Below are 20,563 nucleotides of genomic sequence, written 5' to 3' on the forward strand. Positions count from 1 at the left end.
CTAGTTCAAGATCCTTAATTTAATCACATCTTCAAAGTCCCTTTTGCCACATAGGGTAACTTTCTTTCATGGGGTTCTGGGCGTTAGGATATAGACGACATCTTGGGGGGACCTTTAGTCTGCCTAACACACTTTGCAATGGTAGACTCCTAGAGTAGAATTTAACAAAAATTTCAAGTATCTACTGAAATTGTGCCTGCCAGTCTTTAATGTCTTGCATTTTTCTAATCCAGTGGTCATTTTTCTGTCCTCGTCTTACTAAACGTTCAGCAGCATTCAGTAATTGTCAGCTTCCCGGTATTTGATATATTTTATTTTTGCTTCTATAAAACCACATTGCTGGTTTTCTTTATACCTTACTGGACTGTTCCTCTATTTGCCAGTTCTTCCTTTTCTTCTTTACCTTAGATCTGGGCTATCCTTTCTAGTTCTCTCTCCAATGGAAAAAAAAGTCACCCACTATTATGACATTCAGTATCTTCTGATACTTTCTAAATTGCCTATGCAGCCTGCCTCTCTGAGCACTTTGTGAGTGCTTTACCTTAACCTTTAATGAACCTCTCAGACTTAACCTATCTAACACAAATCTTGATTTTTCTATCAAATCTGTTTTTCCCTCAACTTGTTCCCCTTTTCAGTAACTGGAACTACCTTATACTCACTTGTTCAGTCGAAAAGACATGGAAGTCCTTGACTCTGTTCTCTCATCCCAAGTCCTGTGGGCTCTTCTGAATCTGTACGTTGCCTCATTTCCATTGTTACCACCCTAGGCCAGGCTACCTTTATCTCTCACTTAGACTATTGCAGTGCCTTCCAAACTGCTCCTTGCCTCTAACTTCCTCACCTGGCCCTTGTCCTATCGATCTACTACATAGCGGGAAAGGATTACTTTAGGGTTTGAAGAGACCAGGTGATTTCCTTGTTAATAGCTGTAATGACTTCCCATTATGTCAAGTTCTTACTATGATTTGGCTCCTGTCTTCTGTGACCTTTTCATATTTCCTTTGCTTGTACTGCTCTAGCCACAGTAGCCTCATTTCTGTCTCAAGGCCTTTTGCTATTTCTGCTACCTGGTTAACTCTTACCTAAATGTTTGCATGGCTAACCCTTACTTGTGATCCAGTCCTCAAGCCCTTCTGTATCCTATGTCTTGATTATTTTGCCTTATTTTATTCATAGTTGTTAACACCTTGCAGTGCCCAACCCGGACTGTGAACCAGTACCAGTCTGTGGCCTGTTAGGAACCAGGGCGCACAGCAGGAGGTGAGCTGCGAGGGAAGCTTCATCTGTATTTACAGCCACTCCTCTTTGGCTCCCCATCACTCGCATCACCGCCTGACCTCTGCTTCGCACGCCCCCCCCAGTCCCTGTGGAAAAATGTCCCCCATGAAGCTGGCCTCTTTCTGGTAACAAAAAGGTTGGAGACTGCTGGTTAACACTGTATGAAATTATCTTGTATATTTTCCATCTTCATCAGTACTCCCTTTGCCTAGAAAGGTGGGTGGTGTGTTGCAACTATTGAAACAAGTCCCTGAATTAGCACCAAATCATGTCAGACCAGGGACTATTTTCTAGTTACCCCACATGCAGCAGGCCATCCTCTGGGCTGAAGAATCAAACATGGCAGGAACCTACTCAAAGCCCTTGCCTCTCCAGGGAACCTATGGCTGCCTCAGCTGGTGTGAGATTCAGTCACCCAGGAAGAATCTAGCTTTTCCTTGGCTTCCCATTCTATTCGTCCTCCAGGGTCTCCTCTCTAGGTCCTATTGCCCAGTAGGTCACGATATCCCAAGTTCCCACCTAATATTAGTCATTTACCTTTTTATGAATCATTACTTCTCAGGTTTAGTGTCATCCAGAGGTTTCTTCCAGGAAACCAGCATTGAGTGTGGTTATTCAATTGTCAGTAAAAGTTCAACACATTCTTTTTAATAGCTACAAAATAGCAAAGATGTACGATAATTTATATTAATTTACAGGTTATAATTTTTAGTAGTTGCTTAAATTCAACAGAAGTACTAATCTAGCTGCCTTGTCTTCTTTGAGACCAAGGCGGGTGGAAAATGGATGTAATTTTTCAGAAGGGAGCCACAACAAAACATTGAAAAAGACCAAAGGAAAATCTCTCTCTATTAGATACCTTGCTTATGTTATACATCTAAGAGACTAATATCTTAAAAAGTATTTTCTATCAGGTTATTATGTAATTTACTGTGCATGTTGCTCTCTTACACTGGGGGGATACCTGAAAAAAAAAAAAAAAAAATTACAGCAAGAACATTCCCAAAAGGAGCCTTAGTTTTTGTTTGCTTATCTATAGAAATGCACAATTGTGAGTGTGACATAGTGTCACCAAGACCAGTGTGACTTTAGATCAGTAGAGTTCCTGGAGAAATGGGGTATCTAACAAATTTGCCTATGGAAAAGAGGCCCAACTAAGTATGCATCTATATGATACCTAAGGAACAGTAATAATACTTTATAGGTTGAATCACTTTAATGAAAGAGTGGAACTTGGTCAAGTGGAAAATAACTGATTTTAGTTTAAGGACGAGTATGGAAATAGTATTTATTTAGTGCCTTATGTTACATGTTTATGTTAAAATGTGTTACTTTTTAATCTCTACCAATAATTCAATGAGGTAGTATACCATTTTATATATGGGAAACCTGAATTTCAGTGAGGTTAAGTGGTTTGTCTAATAAATTTGTTTCCAAGAGACAGTAGGGAACAGTAAGTGTGTGGTCTATAAGGCTCTATTGCTTGGGTTTTAAGCAATCCTGTAGCTCTTACAGACTAATCTCTCGGAGCCTTGGTTTTTTTCTGTTCTTTCTTTTTTTTGTGGAGATGGGGGTCTCGCCATGTTGTTAGGCTCAAGCAGTCCTCCAGCCTCAGCCTCCCAAAATGCTAGAATTACAGGCGTGAGCCACAATGTCTAGCCCTCTGAGCCTCAATTTCTTTATCTGTACAGGAAGGAAATAGTTTTCACACATAGATTTTTGGGGGAAGTATCTCAAATATTAATAGATTTTTTAAAATATCAAATAATTGATATAAAGGACATAATTCATAGGAAGCATTTAATATTAGTAACATATTTTATCAGTGATTCTAACCTTTGGAATTTCATGGCCAATAGACTTAAAAAAAGTGGGGGTGGGCAAGATAGAATGCTCTGCTTTTTATCTTGCCAAGTAAGGCTATTAAAAAAAAAAGAACTATCTACTACCACAATCTTCATAAAGGAAAGGACATTTTAAAATTCAACTTGGTAGTGAACAACATAGTCTCAGAATGAAGGACTGTTCTTTAAATTGAATAAATTTAGCTTCATAAAAGACTCAGTATAATTCTTATTTTACTATGAACTAGGAATTAGATGTTCTGTAAGTCTCCCTCCAGTTCTGGAATATTTTGATTCTAATATTCACACTCTTCCCTAGTCCTCCCTGCTTCTATACTTTTCCCCATGTAACCTGGAAATACTGGCTGACGGTCCATTGTTTAAGTGGTTATTTACCTAATGAACCTGTGAATAACTGCTCTTAGAAATCATAGGATTAGAGACTACATCAAATGAAATTGGACTGGATAAAGCAATAGGTGCTGTAAGAAAAGTAGCAAAGACAGCAATATACATTCATTCATCTAACAACTGTTCATAGCCTACCGTGTGCCAAGTACTCTACTGAAACCCTATGCAAACCCAAGAAATGGTCCATGCCCTTTTGAACTTAAAATTTGTATTACTTCTGTTTCCCAGGACAGGTATGTTCTTAGAAGCTTCAAGGAAAATATTATATATTCCTAAAGCTTTAATATAATTGAACAAGGAGGGAGGAGGGTGGGAAGACAAGTAATTTGTTTGACGATTTTATATTAAGCATCCATAAACAGGAGTGGCCTACTAAGTTTACATGCATGGAAATATAATAATACTTTAAAGAAATTTTACTCTTGTAAGAGCCACTTTTGGGCTATGGCTCCAGATTGGCCTGCATAGTTTACTCTCCTCTGCCTCTGGATTGGTGGTTCTTTACATTTATTTTCATAAACTTCATTTGAAGGAATTTGTTAAAAATACAGATTTGAGGGTCCTGGAGATTCTGATTCTATAGGGCTGTGGTGCAGTCTAGAATCTGCTTTAGAAAAGAGCTATTTATTAGGTGATTCCAATGTAATGGTCTTTAAATCTTTCTTTGAGAGGCCTTGCCTTAGGGATACTTCAGAAGTTTCAGAAGAAAATAAATTGAAAAGGGACCTTCACAAAGTGAAACTTGGGAACTTTCTACATTAAAGAAACTAATTTTTTGCATACTATCTCTACTAGCTCTCTGAATGCTGCCAATTTAACACACTTTTAAACTGCATAGATTAAGTCTAGACTAGTACTATGCAACGGGTCAATTTTAGAAAAAGTCCTTGGGAAATTCTTGTCAGATACAGTGCTAACCTGGTTGCTTTAGGAGGCTGCCTTGATTCTGTTTTTTCAGCTAAGTTAGGATATCACAGCTTTTTTGTTTTAATAAATTTACATAATGAGTGGCAGGGAATCTGGCTTGGAGTTGTATCTACCCCTAAAAATAGAATTTAATTTATTGCCTTTGTAGCTTTTAGGGATATCAATGCTCTCCAGCCAAAGACCACCAGGAATACACCTGTAGTTGGACAAAATTGGGCTTATTGGCTATTGTGACAAAGGATAATGCTAACTATGGGGAACTGTGAAGTGTCTCAGTAAGAGAGTGTTAGAAAAGACACAGAAAGGCCAAGCGCGGTGGCTCATGCCTGTAATCCTAGCACTTGGGAGGCTGAGGCAGGTGGATCGTTTGAGCTCAAGGAGTTTGAGACCAGCCTGAGCAAGAGCGAGACCCCGTCTCTACTAAAAAAATAGAAAGAAATTAGCTGGACAACTAAAAACAGAAAAAATTAGCCAGGCATGGTGGCGCATGCCTGTAGTCCCAGCTACTCGGGAGGCTGAGGCAGAAGGATTGCTTGAGCCCAGGAGTTTGAGGTTGCTGTGAGCTAGACTGACTCCACGGCACTCTAGCTAGGGCGACAGAGTGAGACTATGTCTCAAAAAAAAAAAAAAAAAAAAAAGACACAGAATTTGGCCTTGTGGTAGGTGATTTGGGGAGGGTTCAATGGCCTTGCTCTGGATTGGATGCTGGCCGGAAGTGGTAATAATTCTACAGTAGGGTATCTTAATTCTTACCTAAAACACAAGAAGAATGCAGGCTAGAAGAATGGAGTGAGGCTAGAACTAATGGGTAAGGAAATGACAGTTACATATTAGCTAGGATTGAGGGCTGTTTCTCGACAATATTCATGGTTTTTCTGTCATCAGATGTGATTATGAGTAGTCTCATTTTTATTGATTCATTATAGTCACAATGACTTTGGCTGATGGTGGTGTTCTGTGAAATTGTTTATGTTCAACCAGGGAATACCACAGCCTAGTGATGAGTTTCAGGCCAGCTCTAGGCTTTGAGGGCCTGCTTTTCTCTTTCTTAGGGTTAAAATAAAAATAAAGGTAAATTCTATTATATATATGAATAGGATGTAAACACATCCAAAACATTCAACAGCAGCTGTGTGTAGACAAGGCTGAAAGTATAGAGGAATAAGACAAGAATTACTGTTCTTGTTTAATTGTTAGCTCAATAATTACCGTGTGGACCTGACAATAACATTAAGTTTCCATTTATCGAGCATCTACTATGTGCCATGTTGCGTACTAGGTGCTTTACACACAACTTTGCAAGGTGTGTAAAGCACAAGGTGTGTCAATAAGTAACATTTCTAGAACCAACTAGTATTAAATGGAAGAGCTGGTATATTAGTGGGATTTGCCCATTTGGAACCCACTCTATTTTGACTATACCTGGATGTCTCTGTGAACAAAGTCTTCTGAAAAGGAATTTGTAGGAAAGAGAGTTTATTCCAGTGAACAGTTTGCAAACTGGAAAGGTGTTAGCCTTTGGTGTAAAACGAAGATATATTCCAGAGAACAAAAGGAGACCTCACATTTTGAGGCAGATGTTCCTGCCCAGGTCCGCAATCAGGTCAGTTTATGCAAATGAATGACTTAAGCGAGTTCTGATTGGGTTGGTTCAGGTGAGCTCTGGAGCCACAAAATTGAAGAAAGGTGTGGGTTTGCTGGGAAGTGGGAGTACATGTGTGACCTCTAGTCAGCAAATGGCTGCTTGCTGTATTTTAAATCTAGGTCCAGTTAGCCACTTGGGATCCATCTTGAAGGATTGGCTTTTTCAGATTCACACTGGTTCACACCTGTCTATTCAGAACTTTGGTGTAGGTATAGTAATGGAAATATAATATACACTTGGCGGGACTGTTCTGAAAATCAAATGCTATCATACATCTGATAGCACCTAGCACAATAACTGGCTCATGGTAGATAAGCCATAACTAAAAGTTTGCTTTCCTTCACAGGTGCTTTTAATTATGAGTACAGATGAGTTGACTATATCTAGGCTGTTGAGTGATTCTAGATGATATTAACCTCTTGGTCACACAGAAGTCAGGCTGAAGGGAATCTTAGTATCACAGAATCATAGAATTTTAGAGACCAAGAATTGTCCTCTTACAGATGGGGAAAACGAAACTCAGGCAGTTGATTTGCTCACTGTCACACATTTAATTACTGCCAGAGCTAGGCCTAGAAACCAGGTCTTCTCACTCCTAAGCCCTTGCGCTTTTCCGGCCACACAGCTGCTTGTCATGAAGTCTAAAGTCCTAGTACGCTGTGGGGTCCTTGATTTATGCTCACTGGTTGCCCTTACAAGGCCAAGGGATCGCTGCTGACATTTCAGGACTGAGGCTGCAGAGCTCTGCACGTGGACATAAGTGAGAGGGATCCTCTCCCCTTTTGTTATGTAATCTTACAGTTACAAGTTTCTAACGATGTTTTTATTCGGTGCAATTGGCAACGTAAACATTTTCAAACGCGGAGCATTATTTTCGGGAGCTAGTTAGCGCTCCAGTTCCGCACCTCGCGGGGAGGACGGGGGCGGGGCGGCAGGACTTCCTCCTGGAGCCTGAGACCCGGGTCCCGACCGCGCCGCCCCGGGAGCGGGCCAGGGGCGGGGCGCGGCGGGCGGGCGGGAAGGAGGAAGGGCCGGGCGCCGGGGTGAGGCGGGCGCTGACGAGCAGGCGGCTGCGGAGCGGCTCGCGCCATGTCCACGCACAATCAGGGCACCGAGCTCGGTAAGGGGCCCGCGGGTCGCCCCCTGTCCTCTCCACCGCGTCTAGCGCCGCCCGGGGTCCTGGTCGTGGGTCCCCGAGGCGTTCTCGCCGGGGCGGGAAGCGGTGGCGTCGGGTCCGCACCCACCCTCCACAGCGGCCGAGCCCGAGAGGCTTAATTCTTGGGCACAGTGACGCCGCCTGCCTTTGCACCCAAGCTTTATTTTTGTAAGCGGAAGTGGGAAGGGATTAGATTTTCGTCTTCCAACCTGTTCGTTCACTCGTTAGCTCCCTGGCTGCTGAAAAACAAACAATAACAGCAAAAATCCAAAAGCCCCCAAACAAAACCAGATAAAAACCTTCTTTTCTCCTTCCTCTTAATCGAATACCTGTGCGATTTAATGCTGGATTTCTGTAGATAATTTTAACACAACTGTATCCCCGAAGTGGCCGTGCTGGTGGTGAAATTGTCAGGTTTTTCTGTGCTACAAGTATAACATTGCAAGTGTGATTCTAGATGTACAAAGATTTTAAAAGTGCCTGTATCATTTCACCGCTTTTCATCTTATTAATATTAGTTCAAATACTACGGGCAAGAAAACTTGGTTCAAATTTCCTAAAATGTGAAAAATTTGTAATTCAAACAGCAAAACCATGGTCAAGCCAAAGGTTAAGCATCTCAGTTTAAGTATTACAGTTTGGATATCTTTGTATCCTGGAACTTTAACTTCTTATCTTTGTGACTTTGAGTAGATTAAGCACTCTGCTTAAGTTTCTTCATCTGTAAAATGGTACCTCATAAATCGGTTTAGAAATTAAATAAGAGAATATTTGTAAAGTGCTTGGTACTTTGTGGGCACCTAGTTAGTATTAGAATAATTAGGGGCTAAGTTTGAGATATTAGCTATAACTTGTATGTAATACATACTGTACTTTTTTTTTCCCTCGTGAGAGTGAATGTTCTCATTAAACAGTCTAGACTTAAAGAGGTGTTCTGGAATTTTTTTGAATGGTAAGAGACTAAATCTGTCTTTATAAAGACAGTTGATTTCCTCATCTGGTTGATTTTGTTTTAGTCACTGTCCTGTAGCAGATTATATTTTAAACTCTAGTCCTATCTCTGGAACATGGACTCAGTAATAAAGGCCTGTTTCCTAGTTTGGAAGATCCTTGAAGATGGTGGATGGAGATGAGGTGATGTGTCTTACCTTGGTATCCCTAGGGATATGTCTGTGTGACTGTGTACACGTAGAGGATGTGCCACAATTTTCCAAAGCTTAAAAGTTTTTTATTTTTCTTTCAAGAAATAAATCATTTTTGATTTCTTTGTTTACAGTAATTAGAATCACTTCCATTCGTTTGTTGAGAAGTAACAGTATAGACAAAAACAATTGCCATGTAGAATAATAGCAAATCTGATTTTTATTCAGTTCTTGAAATGATTATAGCTTGGATTTTATTATTTTCTATCTTAAAAGCAGTTTTTTCCCCCAACTAGTATTAATCCTTAATCCAAACAGGTTTAGTCTAAAATGCTAAAATAAATTATTTGAATTATGTACTAGGAAAAAAAATCATTCAGTATTAATTTATGCAATATATAAACTGATAATGTTTTTATAGTTTTCTAATTTAAAGACTTTTTAATAATTTTTAAAAGAAATTAACTTTTTGTTTCCTTATAACAAAAGAATTTCATGTTTATTATAAGAATTCAATTAGCACTAAAAAGATTGTTACTAGTTGAATCACTGTTATTTGTATTTTACTGTACTGTATATACTTCTAGCTCATGGACTTTAAAAAAAAAAAATAGACTGGCACAGTTGCTCACGCCTGTAATCCTAGCAGTTTGGGAAGCTGAGGTTGGAGGATTGCTTGAGGTCAGGAGTTGGTAGACCAGCCTGAGCAAGAGTGAGACCCCCAATCCTATAAAAAAAAAAATAGAAAAATTATCTGGGCATGGTGGTGCATGCCTGTAGCCCCAGCTACTCTGGAGGCTGAGGCAGGAGAATTGCTGGAGCCCAGGAGGTTGAGGTTGCTGTGAGCTATGACGAACGACACCACTGCACTCTACTCAGGGCAACAGAGTGAGACTCTGTCTCAAAAAAAAAAAATAACATAAATAAAATAAATAAAAATAGAGTTCTTTTGAGACTAAACCTGACTGTCATGGTTAAAAACCCTTCAAGGAAAACATTCTTTAGTGTGGATGTGTGGAAAATGTTTTCCAAATAGGGAACAAACCCTCTAACTTTAATGTTAGAGGATGGAGCCCAGCATTTGGAGTTTTAACAAGTCCTCTGAAGCATACCCAAGTTTGAGAACCACTGGCCTAATAATCTCAAAGGTACTATGGAGTGCTACTATTACTATTATGGCCTATGTGGTCTATTAAAATGTACAGATGTCCTTCTGTCTGTTTTCTTAGATTCCTCTTGTTCCTAAAGTGGAGATGCCACATGGGCAGTAATCTTTCGTTTACTTATGTATCTCAGGCACCTAGAGTGGTGTTTGGCACACAGAAAGCCCTCAAAAATGTTGAATGAAGGAAGGAGGGAATTTAGAACTACTTCTTGCTTGGGGGAACTGGGGAATCCACCTGGGCCCCTGGGCATGCACAGGTGCTGTAAAGTACTGGACCTTTTTCATCTTTCTGAATATCATTAAGATTCAATTTTGTCACTTCCATCTTTAAAGATATCTCAGTAGGCTTATGAAGGATGTAGACAGTGTGGCTTCCTTTCAAATATGATTGTCTCTGGAAGCATCTGGAAAATGGAGATGCTGTATTAGGTGACTTCTAAGGATCTCCCTGCTCTGTATCTGTATATCTGAAAACTCTTGTGCCAAAAAGGAAAGATACCTGAAAAACAGAAAAAAAGTAATTAAAAACTAATCTTTAACTGGGAGGAATTGGGGACAATTCTATGTATTTCCTGTATTGAGTTGACAAGAGATTGTTTCAGGCATATATCCACAGGTGAAATCATCAGTGATCATGATTACTGGTGAGTGTAAGGACTATTTTGCTCTGTAAAGGTACCTTCTGTAATCCAAACCAAAACAAACAGAAAGGGCAGTTTATTGGTTTAAAACATGGATAAAGGAGATCAGCTCTGTCTAGTTGCTGAACCTAGAACCATGATGTGATTTTATATTTTAAGGAGCACATTTATTCCTTCAACAAGTAGTTATTGAGTACCAATTCTATACTGAGTAGTGTTACCCTAGGCCCTGGGGTTATAAGACAGACTAGATAGATGGTCACTGCCTTCACAGAACTAGGTCTGGTTCAGGAGCTGGGTGTCAAGCCAGAGCTACAATTAAAATAATTACAAATGCAATATGCAGTTATTTTCCATTTATTTTTGTCTACAAAATTAGATAGATCACATAGACCGCTCCTTAAATGGGTTCTGATTATTGATTGTTCTGATCTTGTATTACAATCTTTATTTTCCCATTAAAAGAACTTACTCAGATAAGAATTAGGGTATAGGGAGCTCATGTCTGCCGCTCCTGCTAAGGCATAATTTGGGTATAGAATGCTGGCTTTAGTGATGGTGACTTTCCACTCCAAAGTTATCATTTTTAAAGTTTTGGTACAGAATCTTAACTCTTAAAGATAGGCAAGGCACAGGATGATTACACAATAATTCTTCTCTTTATTTAACATTTGCTGTGAGCCAGACACTGCTTAAGTGCTGGCTATAACAATAGTGGTTGACATAGAGCGCTAGCTATGTGCAAGGCACTATGCTGATCAAAGTAGGGCTCTTGAACTCCTAGGCTTAAGAGATATTTCTGCCTCAGCCTCTTGGAGTAGCTGGGACTACAGGCACATGCCACTGCACCTGGCTCTTGATGTGTTCTTTAGGTACAAAAATTAAATAGCAATAGTGAAATACTTAATAATTTTGTTTTGTTGATTTGGGGTGACTTTTTTTGTTCTGGATTTCTAAGTCTAGGACTTGTTTTAATAGTTTCCTGAGAAATGGAACTGAAATCTCTTTGGTCCTAAACAAGGCAAACAGTTTAAGGAATCTATGGATTTCAAGTGAAAAATGACCTAATATCACCTTTTAAGGATCCCCAGTGTTTATTATTATTTTCATTGAGATGGGGACATTAAAGTGAGTTACAAAAGTCAATCCCTACTTAAATAAAAAAAAAAACAAAGTGGCATATTCTTTACTAGGTGGCATGTGAAAATTTGATTCTAACTCTTAGCTCAGATGGTAAGATAGAATTTAAAATTTTTTAGATTTTTGCAGGGAATTTCCCAAGTGGAGTTAACTTGAGATTTTTTTAAACAATAAAATTGTACCATATTTTAAGTTAATGGGGGTTTTGTGTCTGAAACCAGTATTTTTCTCCTTAATACTTAATGTTCGTACGTATATAAAAGTATACATACAAATGCATTTTATATGTTTTTTTCTTTAGATTTAATGGAGTACTCTTACAAACATTATCTCTTTTAATTCTTCCAGGAATCCTTTGTGGTAGGATGAGAATTTTTGTTCTCATTTCATGGATGAGAAAACTAGCTCAGAAAGCATAAGTAACTTGCTTAATGTCTCAGAGCTAGTAAGAGTCAAGGTCATGACTCAAATGCAGAACTTCTGATTACAAGTTCTTTACCCTTAGCTTCACATCAATGCTGCCTCTAGGTACATTTTTCTCCATGTTACACACTTACCTTCATCCTGTAATACTGCCTTTCCAATAAATAAAATCAGGGGCCCCATCAGAACTGGAACAGTACAAGTATTGATGCAGCAGCAGGAGTGTGTCTGTCTCTCTTTCTCTCACATATATATAATGTTCTAGGTATTGAGAAGTATATTTACCATATGGTAGGGGAGAAAGATACTGTAATATGAAAATGATTATTTTTATTTAATTATGATTTTTATAATGATGAAGTTATTATCCTTCCATGGAGTATTGATTACAAACCAGCATAAAAATTCTTTTTTGCTGTACTTTTGTTAAACTTGGAAATAATCTCAAATTTTTAGGGAAGTTGAAAGTGCAACACAAAGAACTTTTCCCTCTGAACAATTTGAGGAAAATAGTTGACTTGCACGAAGCCCTACCACCCATAGATACTTTAGTATAGCCATAAAAATGAGACATTAACACTGATACATATTTTTTAAATTAAAAAAATGTTTTTAAGAGAACAGGGTCCCTCTCTGTCACCCAGGCTGGAGTGCAGTGGCACAATCATAGCTCACTGCCATTTTGAATGCCTGCACTCAAGTGATCCTCCCACCTTAGCCCCCTGAGTAGCTGGGATTACAGGCAACATTGATATCTATTTAATACCATCTCATCCGCAAACCTCATTCAGTTTTAGCCAGTTGTCCAAATGAAGTCCTTTATTTTAGAAAGATCCAGTTCAGAATTACACGTTGCCTGTAGTTATCTTTTCTCTTTAGTCTTCTTGTCTGATATAATTGCTCAGTATTTCATTGGACTTGCGGGATCTTTATTTTTTTGAAGCATGCAGGCCAATTATTTTATAGAATGTTCCTCAGTTTCTATTTGCTCATTTTTTTTCATGGTTAAATTTAGATTATGCATCTTTGGCAAGAATACACTTACAACTTCCCTAAAAGTTTGAGATTACTTCAGAGTTACAAAAAGTATAGCAAAAAAGAATTTTTATGCTGGTTTATAATCCATACTCCTGGAAGGATAATAACTTCATAAAAATCATAAATAAAAATAATTATTTTCATATTACAGTGTTACAGTAGAAACAATGGTGTCTTCTCTTTGCATCCTATTGATAATATGTACTTTTGATTTGCCTCATTATTGATGATGCTTTGATCACTTGATTAAGGTGGTGTTTGGCAGGCTTCTTCACTGTAAGTTTACTTATTAACCTTTGTAATTAGTATATATTTTATGGGGAAGTACTTTGAAACTATTTAAGTATGCTGTTCCTCTGCAAGCATTTCATTTATTTATATGTTTATTTACATTAGTATCCTTTGAGGTTTCCTATTTTCTCAATGAATTATAATTGTCACTATTATTGTTTGTTTTAATATTCAAATTGTTTCAGATTTTGCAGACCCTTGAAGGTGGCTTCTCTTTCTTTCTGACATGCCCCTTCCTCCCAACTATTTTTTAAATAAGGTGTTTTTGGCTTATTTTATAATTTCCCTTTCCCAGCACTGGAGTCAGCTCTTTCTCTAAGGAGCATTTCTTTCAGTGGATAATATTTAGAAGCCAAGATCCGAGGACTAGGTATGCTCATGTGACTGGGTGTCTCTGTTCTCAAGTCCCTCAGTTAGCAGAGCTGAAAAATGCATGCACTACACACACACATTTACTTCTGTGTCTACCTATCATCTGTCTCTATCTATGTAGTGAAAACCATGAGTTCACACTGATACCGTCAGTTCTGGTCCAACACCATAGGCTTTATTCCAGTTTTCACCTTTTCCATGTTTGGAATACTCCACATGCGGGGCTGGACTTCTCCTATCCCCGGTAGACATTCTTCTCAGTGTTCTCAGGCTCTGACACCCTGAGCTGGGCAGCCCTCTCATGAGGGTGCCTTCTTGGTCCTGCCTGTGTCCGGCTTCCTGCAGCAGGCTGCTGCCCACCTTACCCTAGTAGTTGGTCTGTGGCACTCTGGGCCAGGCAGCCTCTCCATGGAGATACCCTCCTCACCCTGCTTGTGCTTTGACTCCGGTTTCTGGCAGCCCCTTTGTGCAGATCCCCTCCTAGTGATTGGACTCTGGGCTACTCCGTGCATGAGGCCCTCTCCACCTGTTTTGGCTCCATGTCCCACCCTGGGCCATAGTGGTGTCTGCTTCCCAACCTGGCTCAAACACCTACCTTGCTCACCTCCTCCGTCAGCCCCACCCCAGTGGTTGGACAATTGTTCAGGAACAGAAATTATAAATATATAAAAATACATATTTAAATAACCCCTGATGTGGAGTGCCTGCTGTTTTTGGCACTTGTTACTTGTTGCTCATGATGGTGGCTGGGATACCAAGGTGGGCCTGACCCAGTCTCTGCTTTCCTATAGCTCACAATCAATCAACGGAGATATTCATATAAATCATTGCATATAATATAATAAAACTGACAACTGAAACATGGTAGGATGGGAAAGCTAAAGATGAATTCATAGACGATCTAGAGGAGATTTTTTTGGAAAGGATATTTCTGACGGAATAGTTTCTGCAAAGGCATCAAGCAAAAGCAGCCTGGCATGTTTCATTAACTATAGGAACCCAATTTTCAGATTTCTAATGTAATCATCTCATTATACTCTAACGGCCAAGAGTAATATTTTAGTGAAGAGAGTAAAAGCATCCTTCATAGTCTAGGTATGAAATACATACACAGAGTCAATATAATAATGATGGACATTTTAGATTTTAAATGGGGCATCCTTTTGTGAATGTTAACTTTGATTTTACCTTTGAAGTCCTTTACCTTTTGCTTGTAAGCATAAATGATGATACTGTCTTTTATTATTCTGATCCTGTTCTGATAAATAGAAAAAAACTATAAAGTAATAATTTGGGTTTGTTGTATAATTAAATAATTAAAAGTCCTCTATGGTGCCTGCTAAGTTAAAAAACAGTTTTTTAAGCATCTAAGCCCTGTGGATTTTAATTATTAGGAAGGAAGACAAACTTCAAGCACTCATTTAAAAATGGGATGCCTCTGCCAGTAAAGAAAGACTAGCAAATGAGACAGCAGACAGCGCCCTTGAGGATGCGATTTAAACATGTCACTAGAAATTGTTTAAGTGGAGAGCTCTGGCCCTTTTAAAACACTGTCTGTCACTTGAGGATTGGGTCACCTTGAAATGTGTTCATCTTTGAGTTAAAGGCATAAAAAGGGACTTTGAAATTTTTCAGTTAACTTTGGTGTGTGTTGTGTGTGTGTCTGTGGATGTACCTCTCCTTAGCCTGCCTCAGCCGTAACACTGAGTTCCTTGGAAACCAAAGTGGTTGCAAGAGAAGGATAAATGTTTAATCTCAGCTCCTGCAAACTATACAGATTTTTAAAATGTTGAGACACTTAGGTTGCAACTTCTGGCTCTCTTTGTATAGTCAGTCAGACCTTCTTCCCCCAAAGCAAAGTCTGAGATAAGAGTAGCCACTGGTAATGCCTTCCCCAAAAGGTACAACTTAACTGGTGCCTTGGCTCTTTTCAGAACGTGGTTAATGATGTCAAGATTGTGGTCTTTAAAGTCTGGAAAAAATATCTGCTCTCATAATCTAGATTCAGATAAGCTTTTCAACTGAACACCTAATGGACGCACTCCTGCCCCACAGCTTTAGATGGGCATGTGTGTGTCTGTGTGTGAGATTTCATTCAAATGTCTAAAATTGGACATTGAACTAGGTATCTGGCATGTGTATAGAGACTCCTTATCTCTGATTTAGAAATCCTTGAATAAACATTACTTCTTATGAATATTTCAAATACTGTTTTCTAGGAAAATAATAGTGTCCACATGTATAAAGCTACCTCTGTTTGTTGTTTTTCATATCACAGGATTTCCTAGAAGAAAGGCATCTTAGCTATCAGTCCAACACCCCTCTGTTACAGATGAGTTAACTGAGACGTAGGGAAGTTAAATCTGTGGTCACATGGCTAGTTAGAGGCCACACTGGAATTGAAAGGCAGACTCTCTCTATGCTGAGAGATTATTTCAATACATTACATTACCCTCCTTTCCACTAGCTTTCTGTGTGCTTGGCTGGGCTATGGCCCTGCATCAGAATCACCTGAGATGCTTGTTAAAAATACAGATTTCTGAGCCCCACAATAGCTTTCATTATTCATGTTATGGGGCAAAGCCCAGGAGCCCATTTTCACAGGCTCCCAGGATGGTTCTGAACATTGCAGAAAACCATGTGCCAAACTGTAGAGTAGACCCAGGCTCAGAGTCAGAGAATCTTTAATTGCTATGTATTATTTTTTGACAAATCATCTGTCATTTTTACCTTTGTCTTATTGTCTTTACATATCATATTTTTTATATTTGATAAGCAAAGTGTCTGTAAGCAAATATGCAGAGTATTAGCCATTTATTTTCTGATTAAAATAAAAGAAGAAATATGTTAAAATGAATGGAAAGGCATATTGGAAAAATCAGGAGGGGAGGTAGCTAAGTAAGAGCATATATCTGAAAAGTGCACTGTATTCGAAAAGGGCCATATTTTATTCAAATGGTGCCAATGGCTGATGGAAAAATATAATCAGTGTTCTTCATGATGATTTTGGAAATTGTCATGAGGGTATCTTCTCCATAGTCTCAGAGACTTCAGGGGGCAGATCCCTAATCCCATTAGCTAAAGACATGAGATTATCTACCAGAAAGAGTAATTCAGTTAACTGTCTGTTAGAAGTAAGAACATACTCATATTTCCTGGAGATTATGAATTAAGTTGGTATTGTGGACTGAAGGAGGAAAGTAGGTTGTGACAATCTTTATTATTTTTGTATTTGGTGAAGAAGCTCAAGCTCTGTATATATGGGGGTGTTTTGAGGGAGTATTTTTTTTTTTTTTTCAGCAGGTAGGGAGAAATTTAAATGCTTCCAGCAATTTTCCAAAGAAATAAGAAACGTATTTTAGTTTTATGTCTTTATAATCAGAGTTTATTTTCCTTTTTCTTTAAACTTTGGCTTCAGGAGGCAATCGTTATTATGATCTCAGAGTCATTCATTCAACATGTATGCAGAGCACCTGCTGTGAACACATCACTATCCATGTGTTTGTGGAAGATAAGAGAGCAAGAAAAGTTGCGAGCCCTGCCCTTGAGAAGCTTCCCTTCATCAGACTGTAACATATCTCTGGGGAGGTGCACTGCCTTACTCTTGTCAAGGAAAACAAACGTTGCCCATCGTCAGGATATGCAGCTGCCCTGTTTGAAATGGTTAACTAGTCAACATTACATGCATTAACCTTTGGATAACCATTTAAAACTACTGTGGGAAATCTCTGGAGCTGGGCAAAGATCTAATATGGGTTTTCTCAGTGAAAACGCTTTCATAGATCTGTCTTCAAGAAGAAAAAAATTATAATTTCAGTCTGCAGATGAATACTGTGTTTGGTTGTAGCATTAAACTAGTAATTAACGTAACACAGTGATATTTTGAGACTTAGCGATTAGCATGTAGAGTCTAGAAAATAGGCATTGGTGCAGATAATACTGAAGATCGTCTCAAAGCAAAGCAGAGTTCTCTCTACATCCTAAAGAAAATTTAGTCATTTTGGTGCTTGATAATAGTTATTTTTACAGGCCAACTTGACATTAGGCATCCTGTGGAGTGAATGTCAAGGAATCTGTACCTGGCCGTTTATGCTTCACTGAATGCATTGTGGTTTATCTGAGAAGGATATAGGATCGGGACCCAAGCACTTTAGTTCTAGTTCTGATAGCATCTCACCGTGGGACCTTCGGCGAGGGGACTTCACTGCCCTGGCTTGTACTTTCCAAATCTATAAAACAGACACATGACAGTGTAGGTTCATCAGTTGTAAGATTTGTACCACTCGAGTGGGGGATGTTGATAATGGGGGTGGGTATGCATGTGTGGGGAGAGGAGCATGTGGGAAATCTCTGTACTTTCTGCTCAATTTGCTGTCCATCTAAAACTGCTCAAAAAAACAGTCTTAAAAAAAACCAGACCCATGATCTCTGGGAATCCTTCCAGTTCTGAACTTCTTTGGGTCTTCTGTTCGTTCCTTAAAATGACCCCTCAGTGGAATCGTAGGTTTGTAGTGTTCCCTTTGCTTGGAGTTAAGACCTTTCCCTTCCTTCTCTGGCCAGTACAGTCTTTTCTGGCTTTCAAGGCTCTAAATTCCAGTGCTCAGTTTACATTTTCCCCTCTTTCTCTAATGATTAGATACATTATTATATATTTTCTTTTTCTCTAGCTGTTTCATGAATGTACCCTTTACCTTAATATATCTTTATGTGAGCAGAGCCTTTTATTTTGCATTTGTTCCTCTGCATGGCAGAGTATTGATTACAGTCTTACTGTTTCATCCATAAAAAGATCTTATGGATTCATTTCTTCCTCTTTTCTTCTATTCCTAGGCTTGGCTCACTTTATCACACACCTAAATCACAATGGTGGCTTCATAGCTGGTTTTTTACGTCTGGGCTTTCTCATTTACCCCATGAAAATCCATATTTGGTTAAACTTTTTCTTGTTTATTTACATAGAACAAGTTATGTTTATCTTCTCAGATTTGCTATTTTGATCATTTGGTTCCTTTAGAATGTTCCTTCATTTCATGAAAAGTATGTAATCTTAATTAATCAAATTATTGTATTCTCTGTCTTTAGTCGAAGGAAATAATTGCATTAATGGGGACAGCCAAACAATGCTATCAGGGAGTATGTGACTGAGGTTAGGTAGGAATTTTCAAGACTGGAAATAGAAATGTCAAATTTTGCTAAAATTATAAGCCAAATAATTGAATTGAGTAAATACGTTTTTCACTCTAGAGACTATTAATGCATATACAGCATTCTAGCTGTTTCTATTTTCACCTGACAGGTATGGTATGACCTCGAGCAAGTAATTTAATCTCTACGCTTCAGTTTCCTTATCTGTAAAACGGACCTAATGCCTACCTGGGAGAGTTAGTGTGAATATTAAATGAGAAATGTAGTTAAATCACCCTTAACTTGATGAATGATCAATAAATGGTAGCCATTATTCCAGTAATTTACAGTTGATCCTATATTATCTTCCTAAAATACTTGCTGTCATCCATCATTTCACCTCCTCCATGAAGCCTCACTTGATCTCTTCTGCTGGACTTTTTGCTACTAATCTCCTGGTACCTACTGATTTCAGTTTTGTGTTGTATGTTCTAGTTATACCCTATTAATTGGAGGCTTGAGTGTAGGATCTGTGTTTATCAGGTCTCTATATCCTTCGTGTCCCTTAGAACAGTACTTTTCGTGATGTAAGGAATTATTTTTATCAGTGTTTGTTGAAGGAAGCATTGCTGTCTTTTCTGGGAATTTACAATGCTACATACTGCCTGGTGTACCAAGCCTAGACACTTCAGTCTTCCTTTGAAGGTCCTGAGTCTTTTGGCCCCATTCCCGTCCCCTCCTCTCTCCCAACATCTTTGCTCTTGTCCCGTTGTCTTGGTCTTTGGTTTTTGTTTTTTGGGGATGTTGCTCCTGTTTGCCACGCCTGTCAGCATTATCCCCTCTGCTGTTGGAAATTATCCCTGGTCTCGGAGGTTAAGCTTAAATCTCTTTCATGAAATATTCTCTTGTTGCTCTTGTCTTTTTACACTTAATTGTTCTTATTTTTTTTTCTGTGTAATTTTTTTCTCACCATTTTGATCACATGCCCCTTAACATCAAGGACAATCGCTAGTATATAAAGGGCCTATTTATCTATAAACTTAGGAGAATGAATCAATGCAGAGGCTTTACTCTTTTAAATATTAAAAAAAAATATTTAAAATGTAAGCCATCTGGGATGAAATTTCCTAAAAGTTTCTTTAAAAAATACTTCTGCCTAATTATAAAGGTAATATATACATTACCTTTATAATTTGTTCATAAATTATCAAGGAAATTAAAATTCATAAATTTTTAAGGAAATTAAAATTGCCTAGTATCACCCCATGTAGAAGTAGAACTTTGAAGGTTTAGTCCCTGTGGGAGGTAGAGTGCACTGGGTAGAATTTAATCATTTTTGCTGACTTGGAAGACGTCATTACAAGCATCAAAGCGCTGTGTTTTCATACAGTGAGGCCCCCATGGACTCCTGAGGCTTTTAGGGCCACTTTCCTCTAATCAAGTGGCCAGGGCTGCTCTACTTTTTTTGCTTGCTTGAGTATCTTTTTAATAAATTTTTTGATTACTTTCCTGTGACCAGACTCTCACTCTTCTGTCATAGCAGTCTCTACTTTCAGATATGCTGTTTTGAATATACACAAGGCTAGAAAGAAGAGAATCAAGGTTGCTAGAATTGTGAGTAAACTAAGAGCAAGAAGGTTCTGAGTGGAGGTTCTGGCAGTTTTCTGCACCTGGGATTCTGTAAGAGAACTCAACCCTAAAGCCCTAGGGCGTCCATTATAAGTAATGAATAAGTCCTTTCTGATGCATTTATAAGGATAGAATTGGGAGAATTGAGAAAATAATTATTCATCATTTTTTCATTTTGTGGTTCAGATGAGGAACTTTGTTAGAAAAGGCTGCTGGGGCTCTTCTGATGAGTCAGGTGCCTAAACTGCATCTGTGGATTGCTGTGAAATCTCTATTCACAAAGTAAAAGCCTTTTTATTTAAAAAAAAAAAAAAAAAAAAAACTTATTCTTTGG

General features: G+C 38.6%; 1 protein-coding gene across 2 annotated transcripts in view; it reads left to right on the forward strand.

Moving 5' to 3' along the window:
- The first annotated feature begins 7,142 nt into the window (after positions 1–7,142).
- Positions 7,143–20,563, forward strand: part of DERA (deoxyribose-phosphate aldolase) — a 96,116-nt gene continuing 82,695 nt past the window's right edge. For both annotated transcript variants that reach the window (XM_069490165.1, XM_069490166.1), the window contains exon 1: positions 7,143–7,228. In XM_069490165.1, coding sequence (XP_069346266.1) covers positions 7,198–7,228 — 31 coding nt within the window. In that variant the 5' untranslated portion in view covers positions 7,143–7,197. The remainder of the gene's footprint in view (positions 7,229–20,563) is intronic.

Source organism: Eulemur rufifrons, chromosome 16 (genome assembly GCF_041146395.1).
Source record: "Eulemur rufifrons isolate Redbay chromosome 16, OSU_ERuf_1, whole genome shotgun sequence".
Classification (NCBI taxonomy): Eukaryota; Metazoa; Chordata; class Mammalia; order Primates; family Lemuridae; genus Eulemur; species Eulemur rufifrons.